The sequence below is a fragment of the Leucopleurus acutus genome, assembly GCF_964270905.1.
Source record: "Leucopleurus acutus genome assembly, chromosome: 3".
NCBI lineage: Eukaryota > Metazoa > Chordata > Mammalia > Artiodactyla > Delphinidae > Leucopleurus > Leucopleurus acutus.
The window spans coordinates 7,840,590-7,863,899 of record NC_139145.1 but is presented as its reverse complement, the minus strand read 5'-3'; the positions used below and the strand labels follow the sequence as shown (position 1 = coordinate 7,863,899).

The window sequence follows — 23,310 nt, the reverse complement described above, 5'->3', positions numbered from 1 at the left end:
AATCCTCCTCTGTGTGCCCATGCTTCCAGAGGAAGTGGCCTGGACTTGGGGAATTTGAGGACAAATCCCTAATTTTTCCTCCCCCCAAGCATCGCCTGGCTTGCAGGATCTTAGTTCCCCAACCAGGGACTGAAGCTGGGCCCTCGGCAGTGAAAGCACGGAGTCCTAACCACTGGACCGCCAGGGAGTTCCACAAATCCCTCATTTTTAACATTCTTTGAATTTCCTACAAGCTTCTCTTCCCTTCCCCGCTTCCCCGCACCTCCCGTCCAACAGAAGCAAGACTCTGAGACAGTTGACAGAGAAAAGAAATAGAATCCAGGGACAGAGAAGGAATGAGGCTGGGGTCTCAAATTGGAGGCCCCACATTGGATCAGGGTCGTGGCCAAGTTTTGTTTGACCCACACGGATTTGAGTTCGGAGGCTCACAGGCAGGGCTGAAGCTCCTAATTATCCCCACTCCACACCTGTCTTTCCTGGGCCCACCTCGCACATCCATTGCATTGGACGCTTGTGGGCCACATCTGCAATCCTCAACATAGCGCTTTATGGGGCACAACTTTTTATTTTTATTTTATTTTTTAAAATGTTTATTTGGTTGCTCTGGATCTTAGTTGCAGCATGTGGGGTCTTTAGTTGCAGCATGTGGGATCTAGTTCCCTGACCAGGGATCGAACCCGGGCCCCCTGCGTTGGGAGCACGGTGTCTTAGCCACCGCACCACCAGGGAAATCCCAGGGGTACAACTTTTTATTAAGAAAATTTCCAAGCATAAGAGAAAAGAGGGAAGCAGGAGCGATTGAGGCCTGAACCTCTCAGCCGTTGCCTTGCCTTCCTGATTTTAAGAGAAACTGAGGCCCAGAAAGGTGGTTCCACCTGTCCAAAGCCACACAGCTAAAAGATAAGGGGCTTCCCCCAACTGACAGTAGATTTACGCAAGTTGGACCAAGAGGGAGATTGGAAGGGATTCACTCATTCCATCAAAAAATCATTTATTGGGCTTCCCTGGTGGCGCAGCGGTTGAGAGTCCGCCTGCCGATGCAGGGGACACGGGTTCGTGCCCTGGTCCGGGAAGATCCCACATGCCGCGGAGCGGCTGGGCCCGTGAGCCGTGGCCGCTGAGCCTGCACGTCCGGAGCCTGTGCTCCGCAGCGGGAGAGGCCGCGGCAGTGGGAGGCCCGCGTACCGCAAGAAAATAAATAAATTAATTAATTAAATTCCACAAGCCATGTGGCGCAGCCAAAAAAAAAAAAAATTTATTGAGCATCTACTATGTGTGGGATCCAGTGCTGGGGCCTCCACAGGGACAACACAGCCCTAGTCCTGTTTTCACAGAGACCCCAGGGAGCAGGGATTTCCAGGCCCAGAGAACAGAGCCCAGCCTCAGAGCCTTTGCACTCGCTGTTCCCTCTGCCTGGCACACTCTTCCCCCAGATAACTGCATGGCTCCCTCTCCTTCCAAGCTCAGCTGAGGGAATTGAGAGCTTGGGGAATCCCTGCCCCTGTAGGGTTTGTTCGAAATTCCCGTGCTGGCCCCCTCCGCTGTGGGTCTTGCCCCTTCACCCTCATCCTCTGGGACTCTGAAGGTCAGCGTAGATGCAGGCGGCCCATGAAGGCCACGGCACCGACCTTGGTGGCTGGGTTGTGCTCTCTGAGAGTCACGCTGGCCTCTTACACACAGTTAGCCTCAGTCTCAGACTCCCTGAGAAGGTGGGTGTGTGGCATGCCCACTGAATGCCAGGCCCCCTGCTCAGCTCCACTGGTCTGTGAGAGCAGGGCAGCTACAGATGGATAAACTGAGGTTCAGAGGCAGAAGTGACTTATCCGGCAAGGGTGGAACGGTTCTCACGTTCCTGATGAGAGGCAGAGGTCCTCCAGATGAGGAAGTAGAGGCCTCTCTCCAGACCTGGAAGCCAGTCCTGGTGGGTCAGGACTCAGAGCCCGGGGGCCAGGGGGAAGAAGAACGCGCAGGAATCAGTGGCCCTCAGGCCCTGCCCAGCAGCAGCCCTCTATCTGTGCTTGCAGGAGGAAAGGGGACGATGCATGCGCCACAGCCTTGGGGCCCACACGCTGAGATCTGTGGCTCCTGAAGCCTGGGTTCTCTTGGCCCGGAGCCTGATTTTTTTTCTTTCCATAGCCTGGATTTTCCTCTCATGGAATGAATTTGTCGGCTCTGAAGCCCCGGTTCCCAGGGCCCCACTGCCCAAGTTCTCCTGCCCCCAACTACCCCCTTCCTGTCCCCACAGGACGGTGGCTGCCGAGGTGCGGAAGCAGGTGTCCCGGGAACGCAGTGGCTCTCCCCACTCCAGCAGGCGCTGCAGCAGCTCCCTGGGGGTGAGTGTTTGGGAGCCGCCCCCCCCTGCTGTGGGGAACCTGAGGCTGGGAGGGACCCAGCTGTGGCAGGGAAGGGGGTCCCTATACTGGCCCAGCACTGTCCCCATTCCTGTCCCCAGTGAGCGTGAGTGGGAGGGTGGTGGACCCCCCTCTCTGCAGGGAGCAGCCCTGTGGGTGGTCGGGGGGGGGGGGGAGAAGTTCAGCCTGCTGTGGCCTGCAACTCCTGCTGCCTGGACCACCCAGCTGGGGAGGGTGGGGAGGGCAGTCTGGGGGATGGGAGGTGCTTCTGGCTGCAGTGGGGAGGGGTGGGGCTCTCTCGCCCCAGGGCCTGAGGAGTTGTCTCTTTCTTTGCTGCAGTCCACAAACCTTTCCTTCCACCATGAGTTTCCTGCCCCTCCAGGCACAGGGTGTGATTTCCTGCCTGGAAAGAGGGTCAGGGCCGGCCAAGCTGGGGTGGGGGTGGAGTGGCTGAGGTCACTGTCCTCCAGGGCCCCTCCAGCTCCAACACCCTCCATGGCTCCCACCGCCCTCTTGTTTGTTCAAGGCCAGCCCAAGTCCACACTCACCCTCCAGCCCCCCGGGGCACGGGTCACAGCCACTTTGCTCCAACTCAGGTCCCACTGACTGAAGTCATTGAGCCACTGGACTTTGAGGATGTGCTCCTGAGCCGGCCGCCAGATGCAGAGCCTGGGCCGCTCCGGGACCTGGTCGAGTTTCCAGCTGATGACCTGGAGCTGCTGCTACAGCCCCGGGAATGCCGCACCACGGAGCCTGGGATCCCCGAGGATGGGTGGGTTCAGCCCCACACCCTCCCTGTCTGTAACTCCACCTACCTCTGTGTCCCCCGTGAATACCCCCTTTCAACTCTTGGCTCCACTGTGTGACCTTGGGCAAGTCCTCTGCCCTCTCTGAGCCTCTACCTCTGTATCTCTGAAACAGACAGAAGGACAGGCCCCACCTCACAGGCCACTGGAAAGATTAACACTGGGCCCTGCCTCTGTTTATTACCCTGATTGTATTTTGTGCAGAAAGCTGGATGCCCAGGTGAGGGCTGCCGTGGAGATGTACACGGAGGACTGGATCATCGCCCACAGGAGGTGGGTCTGGCTCGGGGGCAGCTCAGGGTAGAGAGGCCAGGTCTGAGCCCAGAAGAGCCCATTGTGTGCTGCCGGTCCTCCTGTTTATCCACCCACCGTCCCTTTAAGGGTAGCCAGACTTCTCCGGCAGAGCACTGGGAGGGTGGATGGCCTTGCAGGCATCATCTGGACCTTGGAGGTGTGTCAGCACATCCGGGAGCCCTGGGGAGCCCTCATTCCTGATACCCACCAAGCCCCGCCTCCTCCTAGGTACCAGCACCTGAGTGCAGCATACAGCCCCATCACCCTAGAGACGCAGCGAGAGAGGCAGAAGGGCCTCACCCGCCAGGTCTTCGAGCAGGACGCTTCTGGGGATGAGAGATCCAGCCCGGACGACTCGGTGAGGAAGCCCTGGGCAGGGGTCACTATAAGCATATGTACATGCATGGGCTGCGGCCCCAGCTCTCAAACGCATATGATGGGAAATGACCCAAACAACCTTGAACCCAAAAGGAAATGTATCAGCCCTGTAAGTGAAAAGTTAAGGGTAACAATTATAAGCATTTATTAAGGGCTTAGTGCGTACTAAATGTTTTATACTTGTCCTTATCTTTCATCCTGTGAGGTCGGGCAACACCCATTTTACAGATAAAGACAGAAGTTCCCTGGTGGTCTAGTGGTTAGGATTTGGAACTTTCACTGCTATGGCCTGGGTTCAATCCCTGGTTGAGTCTTGAGCCTGTATTTTGTCATCCAATATTTATTGAGTGTCTACTTTTACCAGTAATAATCATGTCAAGAATTATTGTTTCCTTGTTACTATTTATAAATGTAGATGGGGAAACTGAGGCCCTTAGGGTTGGGATCAGAGACCCAGGGTCACAGAGCTGAGCTGGGATTTGAACCAAGGTAGTCTGCTTCTGACCATAGCTGAGTCTGGGAGGTCAGGCAGGGTCCTGGGCCATTGACAGCCCCAGTGAGAACTCTCCCTCCCCTGGCAACAGTGAGCAGAGTCCCAGGGAAGGCTCTCATTGGCCCAACCCAGGCATATCCTGACCTTGGAGCCAATCCCTGGGGTTGGTACCTGTTTTGTTCTGATTGGCCAGACAAGGGTCATGTGATACCCAGACTGAGAAGGAACCTCCCCACAATAGTAAAGGAGGGGGCTTCCCCAGACAGAAGGTTCTAGAAAGAGTCAGCAGAGCCCTCAGGTGACCCTTGTAGTGGTGACCCCAGCCCCTGGCCCTCAGCTTCCCCGTCTATAGGTTGGGCATGAGGACAGTCTCACCTGAGTAGGATGGAGATGCATTCAGCTGGCACTCAGCGCTTGCCCATTCTCTACTGCTGGCAGGATGACCCCCGGCACTCCTCAGGCTCCCCAGACGACACCCCACGAAGCAGTGGTGCCTCTGGCATCTTCGACCTGAGGAACTTGGCAGCCGACTCATTGCTGCCCTCACTGCTGGAGCGCGCGGTCCCGGAGGATGTGGACCGGCGCAATGAGGCCCTGCGGCGGCAGCACCGGTCCCGTGCCCTGCTCACCCTCTACCCGGCGCCCGACGAGGTGGGTGCCCACTAGCCTGCACAGGCCCTGAGGTCAATACACATCCAACTGACATGTATCACAGTATATGATCCCAGCAAGATTTCCTGGGTGCCTACTGTATACCCTGCATTGTATACTTTAATTCAATGGCTTCTATTGGGTGCCTACTATATACCCCTATATTTTTCCACCCAGCATTTATTGGGCACCTACTATATACTGCTATATTTACTCAACCAATATTTATTGTAAGCCTACTGTATAGTCTTTTCTTTAATCAAACCGCATATAATCAACCAATATTTATTGGGTACCTACTGTGTACCCTATTTTTTATTTGATGACTTATTATATATACCCCTATATTTATCCATCCAGCATTTATTGGGCACCTACTGTGTACTCTATATTTTTATTCAATGATCTTTATTTATTATACATACCCTTATATTTATCCACCCAGCATTTATTGGGCATTTACCGTATATTCATATTTATTCAGTCAATGTTAACTGTATGCCTACTGTATAGTCTTCTATTTAATTAAACAGCATTTGAGCAACTAATGTTTATCGAGCACCTACCATGTGTACCTATATTTATCCAACTAACTTTTATTAGGTACATAGTATATACATCTGTGTTTTAATTCAGCCATTTATTGAATGCTTGCTGTATACCCCAATATTTTATTCAACTAGTACTTATTGGGTGTCTAGTACATGTCTCTATATATGTCCAGTCAGCATTAATCAAATACTTTCTGTATATGTCTATTCAACCACTTTTTAGTAGGTACCTACTACATACCTCTGTGTTTATCCAACCAGGGTGTTTGAGTGCCAGTTATATAGCAGGCACTGGGGATACAGCCACGAACAAGATAGAGCCAGTCTTTGCTCTCTGAGTTCACAGCCTAGGGGAGGAGAGATACCAGGATATGACAACCCAGAATAGTACCATGATGAGGTGTGTGTCATTGTCCCTCACATGGCCCACAATGTCCCAGCCATGTGGCCCATTGCAGCAGGGCCTGTTGAGCATCTGGAACATCAAGTGGCTCTGAGTGAGGGAAGGCTTCCTGGAGGAAGTTCCAGCTAATGTGCGACCTGACGATGAGCATGTATCGGCCAGGCAAGGAGGAAGGGAGACGAAGGGCATTCCAGGTAGCGGGAACAGCATATGCAAAGGCTCAGAGGCAGGGGACTGAAAGAAGTTTAGTCAGCCTGCGGGTAGAGCTGGTCTCAGGCCACACATTCCAAGCCCTTCCTGGAGGATGTGTTCCCAGCTGCCCCTTCGGCTCTTGGCAGGATGAGGCCGTGGAACGCTGCAGCCACCCGGAACCACCCCGAGAGCACTTCGGACAGAGGATCCTGGTCAAGTGTCTGTCGCTTAAGTGAGTGTGCTGACCCGTCCCTCCCTTCAGACATGGGAGGGGACCATGTGGCTTATGGTGTGGCACACAGTCGGCGCTCACTACTCGAGCTATGCCATTACCGTGTGCAGCCCTGAGACCTATGAGGACGCCTGTGGGCTCTCAGGCTGGAAAATAAGACTCCCTTTTGCATTATTCAAAACGGCCAATCCTAAGCTCCAGTTGTGTGTCAGGCTCAGTTCTCAGCCCTCCATGTGTATTAACACTGACCTTCACCACAACATGCGATGTGGGTGCAGGTGGGAAACCAAGGCACAGGGTGGAAAGGTCATTGTGCCCAAGATCACGAGTTGTGAGGCCAGAGTCTGGCCCTCGCCCAGGCTGCTGCTAGGACCCAGGCTAGAGGGGGCGCTGGTGACCCTGGGCCTGGCTTCCAGCTGCCCAAGGCCCCCTCCACATCGCCCCCTGGGAGCAGCCAGCGTTCGTGGGAATGGAGCTAAACAGGATGTGGCCTTGGACCTGAGCCCGGCCCTGCCCCTCCCCAACTCTCAGTTCCTGCCTGGATGGGGGCAGGAAAGGGAGGTCCCATCTGGCCTGAGGCCCGGGTGGGCCTCCTGCCTCAAGCACACGCTGGGAACTGGCTCTCTGAGCTCATCCAGTCATTCAACAAACACTCTGAGCTCATCCAGTCATTCAACAAACACTCATTAAGCGTCTACTGTATGCAAGGCTGTGTAACTGTGGGATGACCACACAGGGCTCTCTAGGTGGGGGATACAGCACAAACAGAGGCCAGTAGATGTCTGGAGAGAGGAGAATTGAGGCCAAGAAGTGGGCGGGACAGGGCCATGCAGGGCAGTGAGGAGCCTCAAATTTTAAGTTTTGGGTTTTTTTTATTCTTACTACCTTCTTTTTTTAAAAAATATTTATTTATTTATTTGGCTGCATCAGGTCTTAGTTGCGGCATGTGGGATCTTCTTTGCAGCATGCAGGATCTTCATTGCGGCATGTAGGATCTTTCGTTGTGGCACACGGGTTCTTAGTTGTGGCTCACAGGTTCTAAGTTGTGGCACGCAGGCTCTCTAATGGTGGTGTGGGCTCAGTAGTTGCGGCGCGTGGGCTTAGTTGCCCCGCGGCATGTGGGATCTTAGTTCCCCGACCAGGGATCGAACCCACGTCCCCTGCATTGGAAGGCGGATTCTTAACCACTGGACCACCAGGGTAGTCCCAAATTTTAAGTTTTAAGATGTTTCCTTAGGAGGCACGTGGATGATGAGTAGAAATGAGCAGGGCAGAGTAAGACAGGGAGGTGGTTATGGAGGCTGTTTAGGCGATCGAAGATGGGACTCAGCCCAGGATGGCAGAAGCCGTAGAGGACACCTCAGGGAGGGGAGGCAGGGAGGCCCAGGAGTCGAGAATTTCAAGATGGGACTCGGGGCGGGGGGGGATTGATGTGCCAAAAGCTGCCTCCATGCCAACCGAACAAGGGCCGTGGTTTCAGCAGGAGGGACTCTGTGAGTTACTTACTGAGGGAGGAAGGCGGGCGGGGGAGGTGGGGGAGGGAATCTCTCGGTGCCTTGGTTTCCCCTTTGGCAAAATGGGACAGGTCTTTCCTACAAGCCCTTGAATGGTGCTTCTCTGTGACCCAGTGGGAAACAGATGCCCCCCGCCCCCACAAAGCACCAAGGCTGGGCTGGACCTCAAGAGGGAGTGGGGTGTATGGAGGAGGGAGTGTCAAGGTCATCCTCTGCCAGAGAACCCCCGTTTACTGCAGGTTCGAGATAGAAATCGAGCCCATCTTTGGCATCTTGGCCCTGTACGACGTGCGGGAGAAGAAGAAGGTAGGAACCCCTTTCTTCCCTTTCCTCACAGTCCCCCTCCTCGCTGCAGGGTAGTGGGCTTCCTGGAAGTGGTGGCCCAGCTGCCTCTTGTGCCCCCAGATCTCGGAGAACTTCTACTTTGACCTGAACTCAGACTCCATGAAGGGGCTACTGCGGGCCCATGGCACCCATCCTGCCATCTCCACCCTGGCCCGCTCTGCCATCTTCTCCGTGACCTATCCCTCGCCCGACATCTTCTTGGTCATCAAGGTACCCACTGGGGCTGGCAAGGGGGTGATAATGGTGAAGGCTGCAGGCGAGGTCCCCGCTCTCATGAAAGAAGACAGACATGTCACTAAGAAGGGTGATCAGGGCTGTCATGGGGGAAGTACAGGCAGCTGGGTGAGAGCCCAGAGGAAGCTTCTGACCCAACCCAGGTGGGGAGAAATCACCAAGGGCTTCCTTGGAGAGGTTACAGCTCAGCCGACACCCATGAGTGGGCAGCCTGGGGAGAAATGGCATCCCGGCACATGTGGGTGGATGTTTAAAATTTTTTTTAGTTGAGAGTTTTTCAGTTTATTAGAGGAAGAAAGACCTAGTTGGCACATTCGTTTGGGATTTTCTTTTGCCGGGAGTGAGTTCAAATTTCCTTCCCCAAAACATTCAATTAGGTTACGCTAATGACATTAATTGAACACCTTAAGGCAGGCGCTGCTCCCAGTCGGTTAGGCTTCACAGGGATTCTGGTCTTTGGTCCTCACAGCAGCCCCGGGAGGTGGGAGATGACATGGGGCCCATTTTACAGTTGGGGAAACTGAGGCACAGCACTGGTAAGGAACGTGCTCAAGGTCCCATAGCCCCTCAGTGGTCAGGATTGGAGTCCAGGCTCAGAGCCATGCTTGATGTGGGCTCTGTTTATACTAACAAAGAAAGATGTAAATGGGGGGGAAAATGGAGTCTTGGGTTTGGGGCCGGGTTTAAAAGGTGGGGAGGGTGTAGCTGGTTGCCCAGGCTGAAAGCTAGCACTCAATCCCAAGGACAGTGGGAGCCATGGTTGGTGTTGGAACCGAGAGCCCTAGCTGGATGGAACGGAATGTGTGGGAGGCTGTGAGGGTCAGGGAAGTTGGGTGTGGCTTGGGGAGGTTGCAGCCCCAGCAGTGCCTCACTGGCCTTGTCTGCCCCTCAGCTGGAGAAGGTGCTGCAGCAGGGGGACATCAGCGAGTGCTGCGAGCCCTACATGGTGATGAAGGAGGTGGACACAGCCAAGGTAAGCGTGGGAAGCTGGGCCAGGTAGTGAAGGGGTCCCCAGGCAGGGCAGATCCTGGATTCAGAGGGCCTGGGGCACTGAGATTGTGGGGTGTGTTTCCGGCGTCTCCCCACAGAACAAAGAGAAGCTAGAGAAGCTGCGCCTGGCGGCTGAGCAGTTCTGCACCCGTCTGGGCCGCTACCGCATGCCCTTTGCCTGGACGGCGGTGCACCTGGCCAACATTGTGAGCAGCGCGGGCCAGTCGGACCGGGACTCGGACTCGGAGGGCGGTGAGGAGGCGGGGCCGACGGGCCAGGGGCGGAGCTACCGGGGAAGGGCAGGGGCGCCCTCTGCTGGCCGGACTTGGTACCAGACCTGAGTCCGCACCGTCTCTGCCCCTCCCTGCCTCTCTCTCATTTCTGTCCCTCTCCATCACTGTCACTGTCTCCCCTAGAGCGCCGACCCACTTGGACTGACCGCCGCCGTCGGGGGCCCCAGGACCGGACGAGTAGCGGGGACGACGCCTGCAGCTTCTCGGGCTTCCGCCCAGCCACGCTAACTGTCACCAACTTCTTTAAGCAGGTGCCGTGACTCGGGGGGCAGGGGGCTAAGGGCTACCCCCCTGTGGCTGCCCGGGCCCCGGGGACCCCAAGCCCCTCAGCCCTGGTTCACCAGGGCGGGTCCCTGCAGGAAGCTGAGCGTCTCAGTGATGAGGACCTCTTCAAGTTCCTGGCTGACATGCGGCGCCCGACATCCCTGCTGCGGCGCCTGCGGCCCGTGACCGGTGCGTGGTGCGCGCCCTAGACGAGACGTGTTACTCATACAGTCACTCAGCAACCCCACACTGAGCACGTACTGTGCCAGGCCCTGGGGACCATGATAGGCAAAGCCCCGACTTCACGGGTGGACCTTCTAATGGGGCCCAGAGATGAGAAACAGAATAAGATAGGACTTCCCTGTGGTGGTCCAGTGGCTAAGAATCCACACTTCCACTACAGGGGGCACGGGTTCGGTCCCTGGTTGGGGAAGATCCCGCATGCCGCGGGGTGCGGCCAAAAAAAAATAAATAAGACAGATAGATAGTGGGTCACACGGGGAATGTGGTGGGCAGAGCTGATCAAATATGAGGGCAAGACATGGGAGTTGAGGCGATCTTTCAGCCTTAGCACCTGAAGGATAGAGCCACCAGAGGGTGTTGTGGGAGAGTCAGAGCCCAGAGAGGTAGGGCCCGGCTCGAGGCTACCAGGCATGTGCAAACTGACTACCCCCTCCCCAGCCCAGCTCAAGATTGACATCTCCCCAGCCCCTGAGAACCCCCACTTCTGCCTCTCCCCGGAGCTGCTTCATGTCAAGCCCTACCCAGACCCCAGGGGTCGGCCCACCAAGGAGATTCTGGAGTTCCCCGCCCGTGAGGTCTACGCCCCCCACACCAGCTACAGGTACAGCCTCTGGGGCAGCTGGGCACTTGAATAGGGGCATTCAGGCATCGTGCAAAGTGAGATGCCCTTTCCCCGACACTCACAGACACTGGCCTGAGATGCCACTGCTCTGCTTTAATGGGGGATGGATAGGAATGAAGGGGCGTGTCCTTCCTCCACCCCTCCTCGACGGTCCGTGTCCTCTGCCTGCGTCCCTGCCTGCTCTCGTCTCTGCTCCATGGCCGGAAATGGGGCCCAGCGCCCTGGCCGACCTCAGCAGACAGGCAGCTCCTCCCTGTGCAGGGGCCGCGTGGGGCATGGCAGCATCCCCCGGTGCGTGACTGGTCCTCAGTTCCACCCAGACAGGTCTCAGGCTGGGAGCGCCGCCGTGTGGAGTCTGGGAGGGAGGTGAGGTTCAGGCAAGGCGCAGGGCTCCCCATCCCGCTGCCCGGCACGCCCAACCCCCCACCAGGCACACCTCTCTTGAATATCTCTCAGCCGCTGCTGCTGTGCCATCATCTCCTGCTTCTGTCGCTGCATGTGGCCCATGAGGGCCCACACGATGTGGCTCTGCTTGTCTGCATGGGCCTGTGAGGTCAGGACAGAAACCTCAGCTGGGGGCCTCCTCACCTCCTATCCCTCGACCCCACCCAGACCCCCCTGCTCCCCACTGCATCTGTGTGACCCGGCAAGTCACTGCCACTCCTTGGCCTCAACTTCCCCACCTGTAAAATGGGGATGAAACAGGAGTCCCTCTGTGGGGTTGTTACGAGCATGGATTTTTAGAGGGCATAAAACAGTGCCTGGATACATCATGGGCACTCAAGAAATTCTCTAAATAGTATGCATTTATTGAGTAACTCCCATGTGTCACCCCCTACTGAGGATTTTATCTGCACTGAGTCCCTGGCTCTGCTTTGAGAAATCAGTTGTCGCCCTTATTTGCAAATAGGGAAATCTGAGGCATGGGGAGGGACATGGGTTTTGCCCAGAGACACACACAGTAGAGGCCAGGGTGCTAGAAGGCTGACCTTTGGGGGGTCTCTGGGACAAAAGGTTCAGAAATGAGGTCTGGTTGTGAATCAGGGTCTAGACTCCCCCAGGGCTGGGAACCCCTTACCTTTAAGGCCTCAAATTCTTGGCGGGCATGGCCCAGCCAAGCGCCTCTCAGCTGGACTTCCATCCGCTTCATTTTCTTCCGCAGCACCTGCTGTCCTTGGGCCACTTCCTCCAGCGCCTGGGCTGTGGCTTCTGCCTGCAGCTTGAGACCATCCTCTGCCATCTGATCAATAGATAGCGGATGTTAGTAGGATGACCTACTGGGACTGGCCTGATTTTAACACTGGAAATCCTGTATTCCAGGAACCCGCTCAGTCCTGGGAAAACCTGACAGTTGGTCACCCTAGGCATAACTCTCCCATAGACTCCTATCCACCCCACAACACCCCAACTGCAGCGTCTACCTGCATCTCCAGTAGGCTCGCACGTAGCTCCTGGGCTGCATCCTGGCCCTGGCTGACCTCCTGCCCCAGGAGCCCCAGCGCCTGGCCATAGAGGCTCAGGCTGCGCCCGGCCTCTGTCAGCTGTGCCTCGGTGGCCCTGTACACGCCGTTGAGAGCCTGGCTCAGCTGCAGGGCCCCGTGAAAGAGCAGGGTCAGCTCCTCCTGCTGTGCCGGCTCCGAGCCGCTCATGGGGGCCACCGGGGCAGGCTGGGCCACCATCGCCAGGGCGCACAGCAGACACAGCATGAGCATGGGCATGACTGGGGGGCTGGGGGTGTGGCCACAGCAACAGTGCTGCTGCCTTTTATGCCTTAACACCCCCCTTAACCTCAGGTCAATCGTTAACTGGCCAACCGGGTGCCCCGTGTTGTGCAAGGGCCTGGCGGTGGCACTAAAGTTGCATCAGGCGAATGTCCAGCCGGGCCACGCTGGCATCACGCTGGCATCACGCTGGCTGGGGCTCGGGGCCAGGTGTGGGCTGGGGACGCTAGGAGAGAACAGGCCCAGGCCCCGCTGGGAGACCCTACGGCTCCTAGGCTCAGTTTCCCCTCCTGTGGACAGGCATGACAACAATAACGGCAATAACAGTGAAGCTTTTATGAGTTCCAGTGGTTTGCCCAGAGCTGTCCCACTGCTGTCATAGTAGCTGGTCTCATAATCCTCCCATGAGCCTGTGATGCTGGAGTTTTTGTCGGCCTGGTTAAGAGCTAAGGGAGCAGGTACAGATGGTGGAGACTCTCCCAGGGCCACACAGCCTGACTCCAGGACCTCCACGTACCCTGGCTCAGTGCTAACTGCCATTTGTCTCCCTGGATGACTGTGGGCAAGTGCCTCTGTTTCCCTGTGAAATGGAGTGTGATGTGAGTCCCTGCCCACAGGCTGCTGGTGAGAAATAAATGAGTCATTTCACGTTGGGTGCTTAGAACAGAGCCCAACACACCCAGAGCCAGCCGGTGCCACATTAGTGTTGGGTGCAATCATTGACATTTTTGTAATTTAGCATTATTGGTATTACAAAGGCTCAGCTGGGGAGGCTTGGTGCCCCCATTAGACAGATAGGGAAACTGAGGCCCAGGGGGCAGTTAGGGTTTGAATGGAGTTACCCTGGGGGTGGGAGACAGAACCCTGACCCCAGCCCAGCCCTTGCCTTCAACTCCAGCCTTGGTTTCCCTGCCTGAGAGACACGCCATATAATTCTAGTGGCCTCTTCTGGGGGAAGGGGTGGTCAGGCTGCTGAGCTGGGTGATGGGCAGGTCAGCCTGCGCAGGGTTCAGGCCTGGTGCTGGTTGCCTGGGCTACCTTCTCGGAAGTCTGGCCCTCAGCACCCATCTGCCTCCTGCCCTCTGCCTCACTGTGTACCCTCAGTACCCCCGAAGTCCCTCTGTTCCCACCGTCTGCCACACCGTTCCCCCGCCTGTGCTCTGAGGGTGCCCGTCTGTCCTCCATTCTCTGCCAGTCACATCTCCCGCCTGGTGCCCATACGTGTCCCTGACCCGGCTCTCAGTGCCCCAGTGGTGTGGCCGCTGTCCCCCGGCTCTCTGTCCCTCTGACGTGGACATGCCCCTGCCCCCGCAGGAACCTGCTGTACGTGTACCCGCACAGCCTCAACTTCAGCAGCCGCCAGGGCTCCGTGCGCAACCTCACTGTGCGAGTGCAGTACATGGCGGGCGAGGACCCCAGCCAGGCCCTGCCGGTCAGTGGCTGGGCCCAGGGGGAGGCGGGCGGGGTGTCCCCCACCGGCCCCTCATGCCCCTGCTCCCTCAGGTCATCTTTGGCAAGTCCAGCTGCAGCGAATTCACCCGCGAGGCCTTCACACCAGTGGTCTACCATAACAAGTATGTGGGGTCGGGGTGGGGGGACTGTTGGGGGTACAGTGGGGCAGGAAGGGGCGCCAGGGTCGGGGGAGGGGTGCCGTCTCCTGGAGTGCTAATGCGGGAACCCGAGGCAGAGAGCAGGGACAGTGGGGCCCAGCAGCACTGGGGGAACATGTGGCAGACGGGGCGGGGCAGGCAAGGGGGAGCCCAGCCCCCAGCAGAACCCCCAGCCGGCCCTGCCAGGTCCCCTGAATTCTACGAGGAATTTAAGCTGCGTCTTCCGGCCTGTGTGACCGAGAACCACCACCTGCTCTTCACGTTCTACCACGTCAGCTGCCAGCCCCGGCCAGGCACGGCCCTGGAGACTCCTGTGGGCTTTACTGTGAGCTCCCCTCCGCCACTGCCAGCCCACGCCCCCATGCCCAGCCCTCCTGCCCCCTGTCCGGCCCCATACCTGACCCCCAGCCTCTCCCCAGTGGATCCCACTGCTGCAGCACGGCCGCCTGAGGACCGGCCCCTTCTGCCTCCCTGTGTCCGTGGATCAGCCCCCGCCCAGCTACTCCGTGCTCACACCGGACGTACGTGCTCTGGACTCCCTGCCAACTAGCACCCTGTCCCCCATCAGTGCTCCCAAGTCCCCCATTCGTGCCCTGCTTTCCTTCCCACCAACACCCCTGGGGGCCTTGTCCTCCATTAGGGCCTCCAGGGCCCCTGCCTGCCTCGTCACACCCACCCCCATTATTAATCCTGTGTGATCTGCTGCCCCCGTGCGTGTCCCTCCCTGTCCCTGACTAGCCCTGCCTCGTTACTGCCCCCTCCCCTGCCTCTGCACTCACTGTTCCATAGTGAGATTCCACTGCCTCTCCGCTGCAGCCCCCCACTTGCAGCCCTGCTTGCCTCCCTAATCACTGTCCCTAGAGCACCCCCTCCCCATGCGAATGTTCTGTCACCCTCCCACATAGCCTTTAATTTGCACCCCGGGGACCTGGAGTCCTCCCATCATGCTATTTCCTGTTCATTCCCTCCAATAACAGTCACTCTGGATCTCCATTCTCCCGTGAGCATCCCAGGCTTCCGGCCTGCCCGGTGGACCCCCGTAGCGCTCCCCTCCATCTGCCCCCATCTCTGGGTTGGGCGGGGCCCGGGGGCAGGGTGCCAGGTGGCTCCCCAGGGCGGGGCTGTGCTCGGGCCACAGTGTCGCAATGGCTGAGGCTGGTGGCCTGAGCGGTGGGGAGGGCCGGCCGGTGCCCACTTGGTGTGTCCCTCCCGCAGGTGGCGCTGCCGGGCATGCGCTGGGTGGATGGCCACAAGGGTGTGTTCAGCGTGGAACTCACGGCTGTGTCGTCTGTGCACCCCCAGGTAGGGGGTGGGGCCAGAGCCCAGGAGTCCGGCCCTGGGGTTGGGCAACAGTTTCCGCTGACCAGGGAGGCCTGGCTTCGGGCCATTGGACACGACTTTGGTCAGCGGGGCCAGGCTCCAGGGAAGCTGCTGACTCAGGCGGGGGCGGCCGTGCCAGTGGCCGTCCTAGCTGGAGCTTTGGCCTTTGCATGGTCTCTCCTCCCCCCGCCCGATTTGTCCCTTGTTATTTCTGTGATCACTCCCCACCTTTTCCTTTTCTTCTTGATCTACCGTCTTGTCCCTTTTCTCATGTATTTTCCATTCACTGATCCCAAGCCTCGGTGTCCCAGCCTACTCAGCCTCGCACTCGATCCCCTGGGCCCTTTCTGGACTGGGGGCCCTGGCCTCGCCCTGCTCACCCCTGGTCTCCCACCAGGACCCCTACCTGGACAAATTCTTCACCCTGGTGCACGTCCTGGAGGAAGGGGCCTTTCCATTCCGGCTCAAGGATGCCGTACTGAGCGAGAGCACCGTGGAACAGGAGCTGCGGGCCAGCCTGGTGGCCCTGCGGCTCGCCAGCCCTGAACCCCTTGTCGCCTTCTCCCACCACGTACTGGACAAGCTCGTACGCCTGGTCGTGCGGCCCCCGATCATCGGCGGCCAGATCGGTGCGCGGGCACAGCCTCATACCTTAGTTTCCCCATCTGGAGAATGGGCCTTGGGTCCCCTGGTCCTGGGTGACCTCCCATAGCCCATTTATCTCTCTGGTCTCAGTTTTCCAATCTGAAAAATGGCCCCTCAGTCCCCTAGTCCCCTGAATTTTTGATGGCCACGTGAGCCCCTTGGACCCTGAAGTCTCTTCCCTGGGGAAGTAGGAAGCCCTGGGACCTGGAACTTGACCTCTCTTCTTCCTGGCAGTAAACCTGGGCCGTGTAGCCTTTGAAGCAATGGCTCACGTAGTCAGCCTTGTCCACCGGAGCCTGGAGGCTGCCCAGGATGCCCGTGGTCACTGCCCACTGCTGGCTGCCTATGTCTACTATGCCTTCCGACTGCCTGGCACGGAGCCCAGCCTCCCAGGCGGTGAGTGTTGGTGGGAGACCCTGGGGCACGGGAAATACCTGGGAGCAGAGCATCCCAAGCAAAGGGAAGGGCATGTGCAAAGGTCCTGAGGCTGCACAGGCTTTGGTTGGTTTGGGCAATTTACAGGAGAGAGAGAGAGAGAGAGAGAGAGAGAGAACTTTTTGCCCCAGCCCCAGGGGAGTGGTCTTTGTAAATTTGAGTGGCATGTGATTCAGCCAGTCAGCAAGCAGGGACTCAAGCAGAGCTGTCTGGGTTTGAATCTCAGTTCTGCCTACAGGCTCTGTGACTCTGGGCCAGTGACTTGACCTCTCTGGGCCTGTTTTCCCATCTATAAAACGATGATAATAATAGTGCCTCTCACAGGGGTGCTAGTAGTAGTCAATGGCATAGTAATCCATGCAAAATGCTTGGCACACTGAGCGCTCAATAAAGTTGGATTTTTTTTCATTTGCTAAATAATTGACAATTAGCACTAAGACTTATAACGTGCCAGGCACTGTTCTCAATGTTTTTCATTCTCCCCAAAATTGCTGTGAGGCAGAGCCATTATCCCACCCATTTTACAGGTGAAGAACCTAGAGGTTCAGAGAAAGAAAGTGACTTCGCCAAAGGCAGCTGACTGGGAAGGGGCAGGGGGTCATGAGGGTAGGTGGGCAGGGGGCTGAGCATATATATTCCTTCTATCATCAGGGGCCCCTCCAGTGACGCTGCAGCCTGCCACGCTGGCCCATGGCCCTGGCCGCCCCGCAAGCCTCTACCTGGCCCGCTCTAAGAGTATCAGCAGCAGCAACCCTGACCTGGCCGTGGCCCCTGGCTCCGTGGATGACGAGGTCTCCCGCATCCTGGCCAGCAAGGTAGGGCAAGGGGCCCCTGCTCTCTCCAGCCTCAGTGGTCATGGCTGCCAGGTGGGCAGGTGAAAGATCTCAGTATTGACAGAGGATAGGAAAGACAGCCAACAGCATGGATGAAGATTTGACCCTGGGTTATTCCCTGGCGGTCCAGTGGTTAGGACTCCAAGCTCTCACTACCAAGGGTGCGGGTTCAATCCCTGGTCAGGGAACCAAGATCCTGCAAGCCATGCAGACTGGCCAAAAAAAAATAGACTTGACCCTGGACATTAGGGTTGGGCCCTGGCTGTCACAGGTTGGGAGCTGCGACTCGGACTCTTAGGCTGACCCAAGGACAGGTGACTGGATCTTGAAAAAAGAGCACCATGTACATAGCGCAGTGGTGCGTTTCCATGTGTACCCTATGCATGTACGTACACGGGGCACGTATATGCACGCACCCCACGCACATGGGAACACGGGTGCATGTACTCATGCATTCCACGCACAGACGTATGCGGGATGCATATACGTGTGCACCCCATGCGCATTTGCGCACACACATATTCCAGGGTTGCGTGTGGGTGTCCACGTGGGCACACGTGTGGCCCAGGACAGTGAGCACGCTTGGTGTTTCACGCTGGTTTCCCTGCCCTCTGCCCATAGATGCTACCACTTATCCGTGTATCTCCAGGGTATCGACCGCTCACACTCCTGGGTGAATTCTGCTTATGCTCCAGGAGGCAGCAAGGCGGTGCTGCGACGGGCACCCCCTTATTGTGGGGCCGACCCCAGACAGGTGCCCTCCCTGCCTGCCCCTGCACGTGTGTCACCCCACCTCAGCATGAGCTCCTCCCACCTTCCTGGCTGGGGCCGACTAACCTAGGGGGGCTGCCTGGAGGAGGCAGCGGACCCCCCCCCCCCCCGCCTTTGTTTGGGGCTGTGGAGTGGATGTTGTAGGCAACACAGAGTCATCTTAACCAGCCTTTTGCTGCCACACAGACCACAGCCTCAGGCAGAGACAGAAGGGGCAGGGTGGTATGCAAATAGCATGCAAATGATATGCACATTCAGCCGCTCTAACCTCACTGTCCCGCATGGCCTGTTTCTCTCTCTTTAATCCACTCTGTTTGGGAGACACTCAACTGTCCCCTTGACACAGCAGCCTGAATGATGCCCAGGGGATGGAACTGAACCTCTGGGCTCCCCAACCCCGTTTCAGGCAGAGCGACCCCTGTGGGCAGCTTCCTTTGCTTTGCCCCCTCCTGGGACCTGGTGTAGGGAGGGGCTTTGCCATCAGACCCTGGATCGGGATCAAGTCCTGGTTCTGCTGTGGGCTCCTCCTGCGCCCCAGGTTCTGAATTTTCAGAAGTGAAGACTTGTTATTCAGTGCAGCGGTCCGAGCCTGGGAGGGAGTTAGGGCATCACAGGCAAGATTTTTTTTGGGAGATAGATCCTCAACCCAGCTTCATCCCTGAGTTACTGGCTAGTCGGGGAGAGAGACACCCATCAAACAAACACATGAATATATAAGTGCAGGGGGTGAAAATACCTGAAGGGAAACGAACTGAAACAGGCCACCAGCCTCCCTCTGGGTGGTCTGGGGAGCCTCTCCCGGGAGGTGACATTTTTGCTGGTACCTGAAGGGTAAGATAGAGCCAGCCAGTGAAGGGTGGGTGTTCCAGATGGAGGGAAAGGCATATGTAGAGGTTGGAACCAAGCTCAGAGGCCCCTGGGCACCAAGGGCTGGATTCCCTGCATACCTGGCCCCAGGCCGTGTTCCAGCTCTGTACCTGTCACCTAGGCAACCTGCACCGCATGGCAGCCAGGGAACTGTTCACAGCACGAGCAGGGGGACTTTTGGACAGTCTTCTAAGATTTGCTGGGAGTCTGGGTTCATGGGCCTTTCCAGTCCCCCCATGTTTTTAACAGGTCTCCCCACCAGTGCCCTCAGTTCTCTGGGGTGTCAGCTGGGCCTGGAAGAGCACATAAGAGGTGACAAGGTGGCAGGAGGGCAGGCATTCCAGGCAGGAGGCGGCAGTGAGGCTGGCCTTTGCAGTAGATGGCCCATCTGATGCGGGCTGAGGAGCCCAGGGCGTGTGGCTGGGACTGTGGGAGCTGGGGGGGCCCCCACGGCCAAGGCAAGGACCTGGGCAGTTTCCAGGGCCGGGCCATCTCCATCACTGGGTCTCCTCTCCCTGTCAGCGGCCTCACCTGACCAGCAAAGGAGGCGGGGAGAGTGGAGCTTGAGCACCTCATGCCCATTTCACAGATGGGGACACTGAGGCCCGGCAAGGCCCCAAGCAAGGCTGGAGCGGGGCCAGGCCTGGAAACCGGGGCTCTCTTGGCTGCTCCCACTGTCTCTCGTCACCACCTCACCTCCTCTGTCCTTATCTTTCTTTTTCTTATTTCTCCTCCTCCATCCTCCCTTTAATCCCCTTTGTCTATACTCTACACCCCTGTCTGCACTCTTCCTCCTCCACCCTGGTGCCCTCCGCCTCCTCTGTCCATCCCTGGACTCACGGACTCACACACACTCTCCGCCCTCGTCCCCACTTGGCTCACCTGCTCTGACCGCGTTCTCTTCTCCGTCTACACTGATTTTACCCTCCCCACCTCCACTCCTCCCATGTCTTTTCTCTTATCTTTGTCTGCTGGGTCCTGCTCCATCTGATGGGTTCCCGTCCACATTCTGGCCTGTTCCGTTCACCCTGCTTGTCCCCTCCTTACCTGTGTCTTGCTTCTTCTCGTCTCTTCCATTCTACACATTCTTACTCTCTCCATCTGCTCCCACACACTTCTGTCTTTATTAACACGGTTCTCCCCATCCACATCCCCGCTGTCTGTCCACACGGTCATGTCTTTCCTCCATCCACGCCGACTGTCTCTCTCCTCTATCCATACCGCCTGCACCCACCCTGACCCCCCTCGCCATCCCATCCCCTCGTCATCCTATCATAGGCCATCGACCGCAGCTCTAGCCGAACCTCTTCCTACCTCGAGGGCTCCTCCTCGACCCCACCAGCCACCCAGCCGAGGCCCACGGTGCAGAAGGTAGTGGGAGGCAGGGGGTGGGTGACTCCATTTTGGGGTCCAGAGCTCCCTTGCCCTCGAACCCAGCAGGGTCTGGAGAGCCCGGGGAAAGGGCACGTTGACGACTCCTGGCCCCTTTCCTCCTGCATGGCCTCTCGCTGCTCTAATCCCAAGCCCTCCAGCTGCATCCTCCCCTGTCATGCCCTCCAGACGGGGGTATGGGGTGGGCTCCTCTGCTCTCTGTGATCCCTGCCCCTGCCCCCAGCTGCTTCACGAGGAGCTGGCCCTGCAGTGGGTGGTCAGCGGCAGTGCCGTGCGCGAGGCTGTCCTGCAGCATGCCTGGTTCTTCTTCCAGCTCATGGTGAGACGCCCTCCTCCCCGCCCAAGAACAAGGGGCCCCCAGGGGAGACTCTCCTTGGGGAGAGAAGCCCCCTGAGATTGTACCTAAGCCCCCTGAGAAGTGACCCCAAGAGACCCACACGTAGAGAGAGATAAGAGATACCTAAGGGAATCTCTCCCTGGAGAGGCCCCCTGAAAGTTCCCTGAAACCCCTTCCACAGCGAGAAGGATCCCCACTACCCACCTTCCCTATAAGACCATTGAGAGACCCCCAGCTAGCAAGGAGGCCTCCCCTGCAAGAGAGAGAAGGAAACTTTTGGGATCAGACTTGAGACATCCCCCAAACTCTTCAAGAGGTGCCTTGAACTATTCCTCCTGACTACAGCCGTCCCCCCTCAATCTGGTGGGCCTTCAAGCCCCACCCTCCTACCTACAGTCAGATGTTGACCCCTGGAGACCTGCTCTAGCCCCACCCATACTCTCTCAGCCTCGCACCCACTCAAGGCCCCACCCATTTCCTTCTCAAGCCCCACCCACAACCTGCAAAGTCCCACCCACAGCTCTTGGGCCCTCCCCACAGCTATCAGGCCCCACTCTCACCCCATAACTACAGGGCTCAAGCCACATCCAGGACCCCTCATGCCCACCTTTAGCCCACTTCAAGCCACCACTCACAGCCCACCCATCTGCTCCCTTCTGGCAGGCCACCTCCACCCACAGCCCCTCAAGACCCACCCCCCACCCTCTTGTCCCACCCCCAGGTGAAAAGCATGGCGCTGCACCTGCTTCTGGGCCAGAAGCTGGACACACCCCGCAAGCTTCGCTTCCCTGGGCGCTTCCTGGATGACATTGCTGCCCTGGTGGGCTCTGTGGGCCTGGAGGTCATCACCCGCGTCCACAAGGTAAGGGGGAGGGGCCTCCATGGAGGGAGGGTGGGGCAGGGGTGCTTAGGGAGGACATAGAGCCAGCCACATGAGGCATCAGTCCTGTCCAGTGCCTCCTGGCTACAAGACCACGAATCCCATTTGCTGAATCAGTCTGTTCACGCAACATCTATTTCTTAAGCACAGCCCTGTGCTGGGAACTAGAGACACAGCAGTGAACAAAACAGACCCAGTTCCTTACCCTCGCGGAGCTGACTTTTAGGGGAAGACTTGAAGGACATGAGGGAGCAATCTATGTGATATCTGGGGGAAGAGCATTCCAGTCAGGGGGGGAGCAGCAAGTGCAAAGGCCCTGAGGCAGGACCGTGCCACTGTCAGAGGAGCAGTGAGGAGGTGAGTGGCTGGGGTGAAGTGAACAAAGTGGAGAGTGGGAGTTGGTGAAGGCAGAGAGGTGACAGGGCAGATGCATTAACCCTTAGCACAGTATCAGAATACAGTAAGTACTCAGTAAATGGATGTCGATGTTCCGAGACCTTGATGGTTATCCAGGCCCTGGACCACTAATTCCAGTGCTCACAGAAGCTGGGCAGACAATGATAATAGTAATAAAATTATGCATTTATTGAGCACTTACTGTGTACTTAAATACTTTATTTTTAAATTTTATTTATTTATTTTTATTTGTTTATTTTTGGCTGCACTGGGTCTCCATTGCTGTGCGCGGGCTTTCTCTAGCTGTGGCGAGCGGGGGCTACTCTTTATTGCGGTGCGCGGGCTTCTCATTGCAGTGTCTTCTCTTGTTGCGGAGCACGGGCTCTAGGAACGCAGGCTTCAGTAGTTGTGGTGCACGGGCTTAGTTGCTCCGCGGCATGTAGGATCTTCCCGGACCAGGCCTCAAACCCATGTCCCCTGCATTGGCAGGCGGATTCTTAACACTGTGCCACCAGGGAAGCCCCTACCTAAATACTTTAGATGGATCACATTAAACTCTCCCAACAACTCCATGAAGTTAGTAGTATTGTTTCCTCCATTATACTGTTGGAGAAACAGAGGCAAAGAATGACTGAGTAACAACTTGATACCATATAAGTGGGAACGGGCAGAATGGGGATTTGAACCCTCACCACCAGCTTCAGTTGGGGGAGTAGGGCTTATGGTGGACCGGAGGGCATGTGGCCAGAATGTCTGATTTTTAAAGAGAAAGGGGACTTCGGATTTGATGGGAATTTTCCAGATTTTTGAAATGCTAGTTGGCCCAAGCTGGTCCTTGTGCAATCCCCCACGACCTCTGGGCTGGTCTCAAAGGTTTTAACCTTGTTTCGCTAGAGCCTCCCCAGGGGCTGAGTTCCCGGAGCCTGATCCAGATTATGAGGAAATCCTCCTCAAAAGGGCTGCAGGAAGGGGCTTCCCTGGTGCCGTAGTGGTTGAGAATCTGCCTGCAGGGGACACGGGTTCGAGCCCTGGTCTGGGAGGATCCCACATGCCGCGGAGCAACTAGGCCCGTGAGCCACAACTACTGAGCCTGCGCGTCTGGAGCCTGTGCTCCGCAACAAGAGAGGCCGCGATAGTGAGAGGCCCGCGCACCGTGATGAAGAGTGGCCCCCGCTTGCCACAACTAGAGAAAGCCCTCGCACAGAAGCGAAGACCCAACACAGCAAAAATAGATAAATTAATTAATA

At 57.3% G+C, this 23,310-nt stretch overlaps 2 protein-coding genes across 5 annotated transcripts in view; one reads left to right on the top strand and one right to left on the bottom strand.

The window, feature by feature from the left end:
• The window catches only part of DOCK6 (dedicator of cytokinesis 6), a 42,556-nt gene that overhangs the window by 4,959 nt on the left and 14,287 nt on the right, over window positions 1-23,310 (top strand). For 2 of the 4 annotated variants that reach the window (XR_014326053.1, XM_082834907.1), the window contains exons 2-25: window positions 2,246-2,333; window positions 2,948-3,123; window positions 3,362-3,430; window positions 3,680-3,809; window positions 4,761-4,973; window positions 6,266-6,351; window positions 8,105-8,171; window positions 8,271-8,420; window positions 9,337-9,417; window positions 9,533-9,686; window positions 9,851-9,978; window positions 10,087-10,180; window positions 10,673-10,835; window positions 13,892-14,009; window positions 14,081-14,151; window positions 14,374-14,512; window positions 14,607-14,708; window positions 15,403-15,489; window positions 15,905-16,136; window positions 16,387-16,548; window positions 17,239-17,402; window positions 18,070-18,174; window positions 20,674-20,769; window positions 21,509-21,649. Coding sequence is in view for 3 of the 4 variants with exons in the window: in XM_082834907.1 (XP_082691033.1) it covers window positions 2,246-2,333; window positions 2,948-3,123; window positions 3,362-3,430; window positions 3,680-3,809; window positions 4,761-4,973; window positions 6,266-6,351; window positions 8,105-8,171; window positions 8,271-8,420; window positions 9,337-9,417; window positions 9,533-9,686; window positions 9,851-9,978; window positions 10,087-10,180; window positions 10,673-10,835; window positions 13,892-14,009; window positions 14,081-14,151; window positions 14,374-14,512; window positions 14,607-14,708; window positions 15,403-15,489; window positions 15,905-16,136; window positions 16,387-16,548; window positions 17,239-17,402; window positions 18,070-18,174; window positions 20,674-20,769; window positions 21,509-21,649 (3,016 nt within the window). In the remaining variant the exon portion in view is untranslated. Of the gene's footprint in view, window positions 1-2,245; window positions 2,334-2,947; window positions 3,124-3,361; window positions 3,431-3,679; window positions 3,810-4,760; window positions 4,974-6,265; window positions 6,352-8,104; window positions 8,172-8,270; window positions 8,421-9,336; window positions 9,418-9,532; window positions 9,687-9,850; window positions 9,979-10,086; window positions 10,181-10,672; window positions 10,836-13,891; window positions 14,010-14,080; window positions 14,152-14,373; window positions 14,513-14,606; window positions 14,709-15,402; window positions 15,490-15,904; window positions 16,137-16,386; window positions 16,549-17,238; window positions 17,403-18,069; window positions 18,175-20,336; window positions 20,430-20,673; window positions 20,770-21,508; window positions 21,650-23,310 lie in introns of all 4 variants that reach the window. The other 2 variants (XM_082834909.1, XM_082834908.1) reach the window with 2 other exon arrangements.
• ANGPTL8 (angiopoietin like 8) lies at window positions 10,865-12,583 on the bottom strand. Its single transcript, XM_082834910.1, has 4 exons — window positions 12,278-12,583; window positions 11,935-12,096; window positions 11,293-11,402; window positions 10,865-11,211 (listed from the first exon to the last, which is right to left on the bottom strand). The coding sequence occupies exons 1-4, from the start codon at window positions 12,572-12,574 to the stop codon at window positions 11,184-11,186; spliced, it is 597 nt and encodes a 198-aa protein (XP_082691036.1). The 5' UTR covers window positions 12,575-12,583; the 3' UTR covers window positions 10,865-11,183.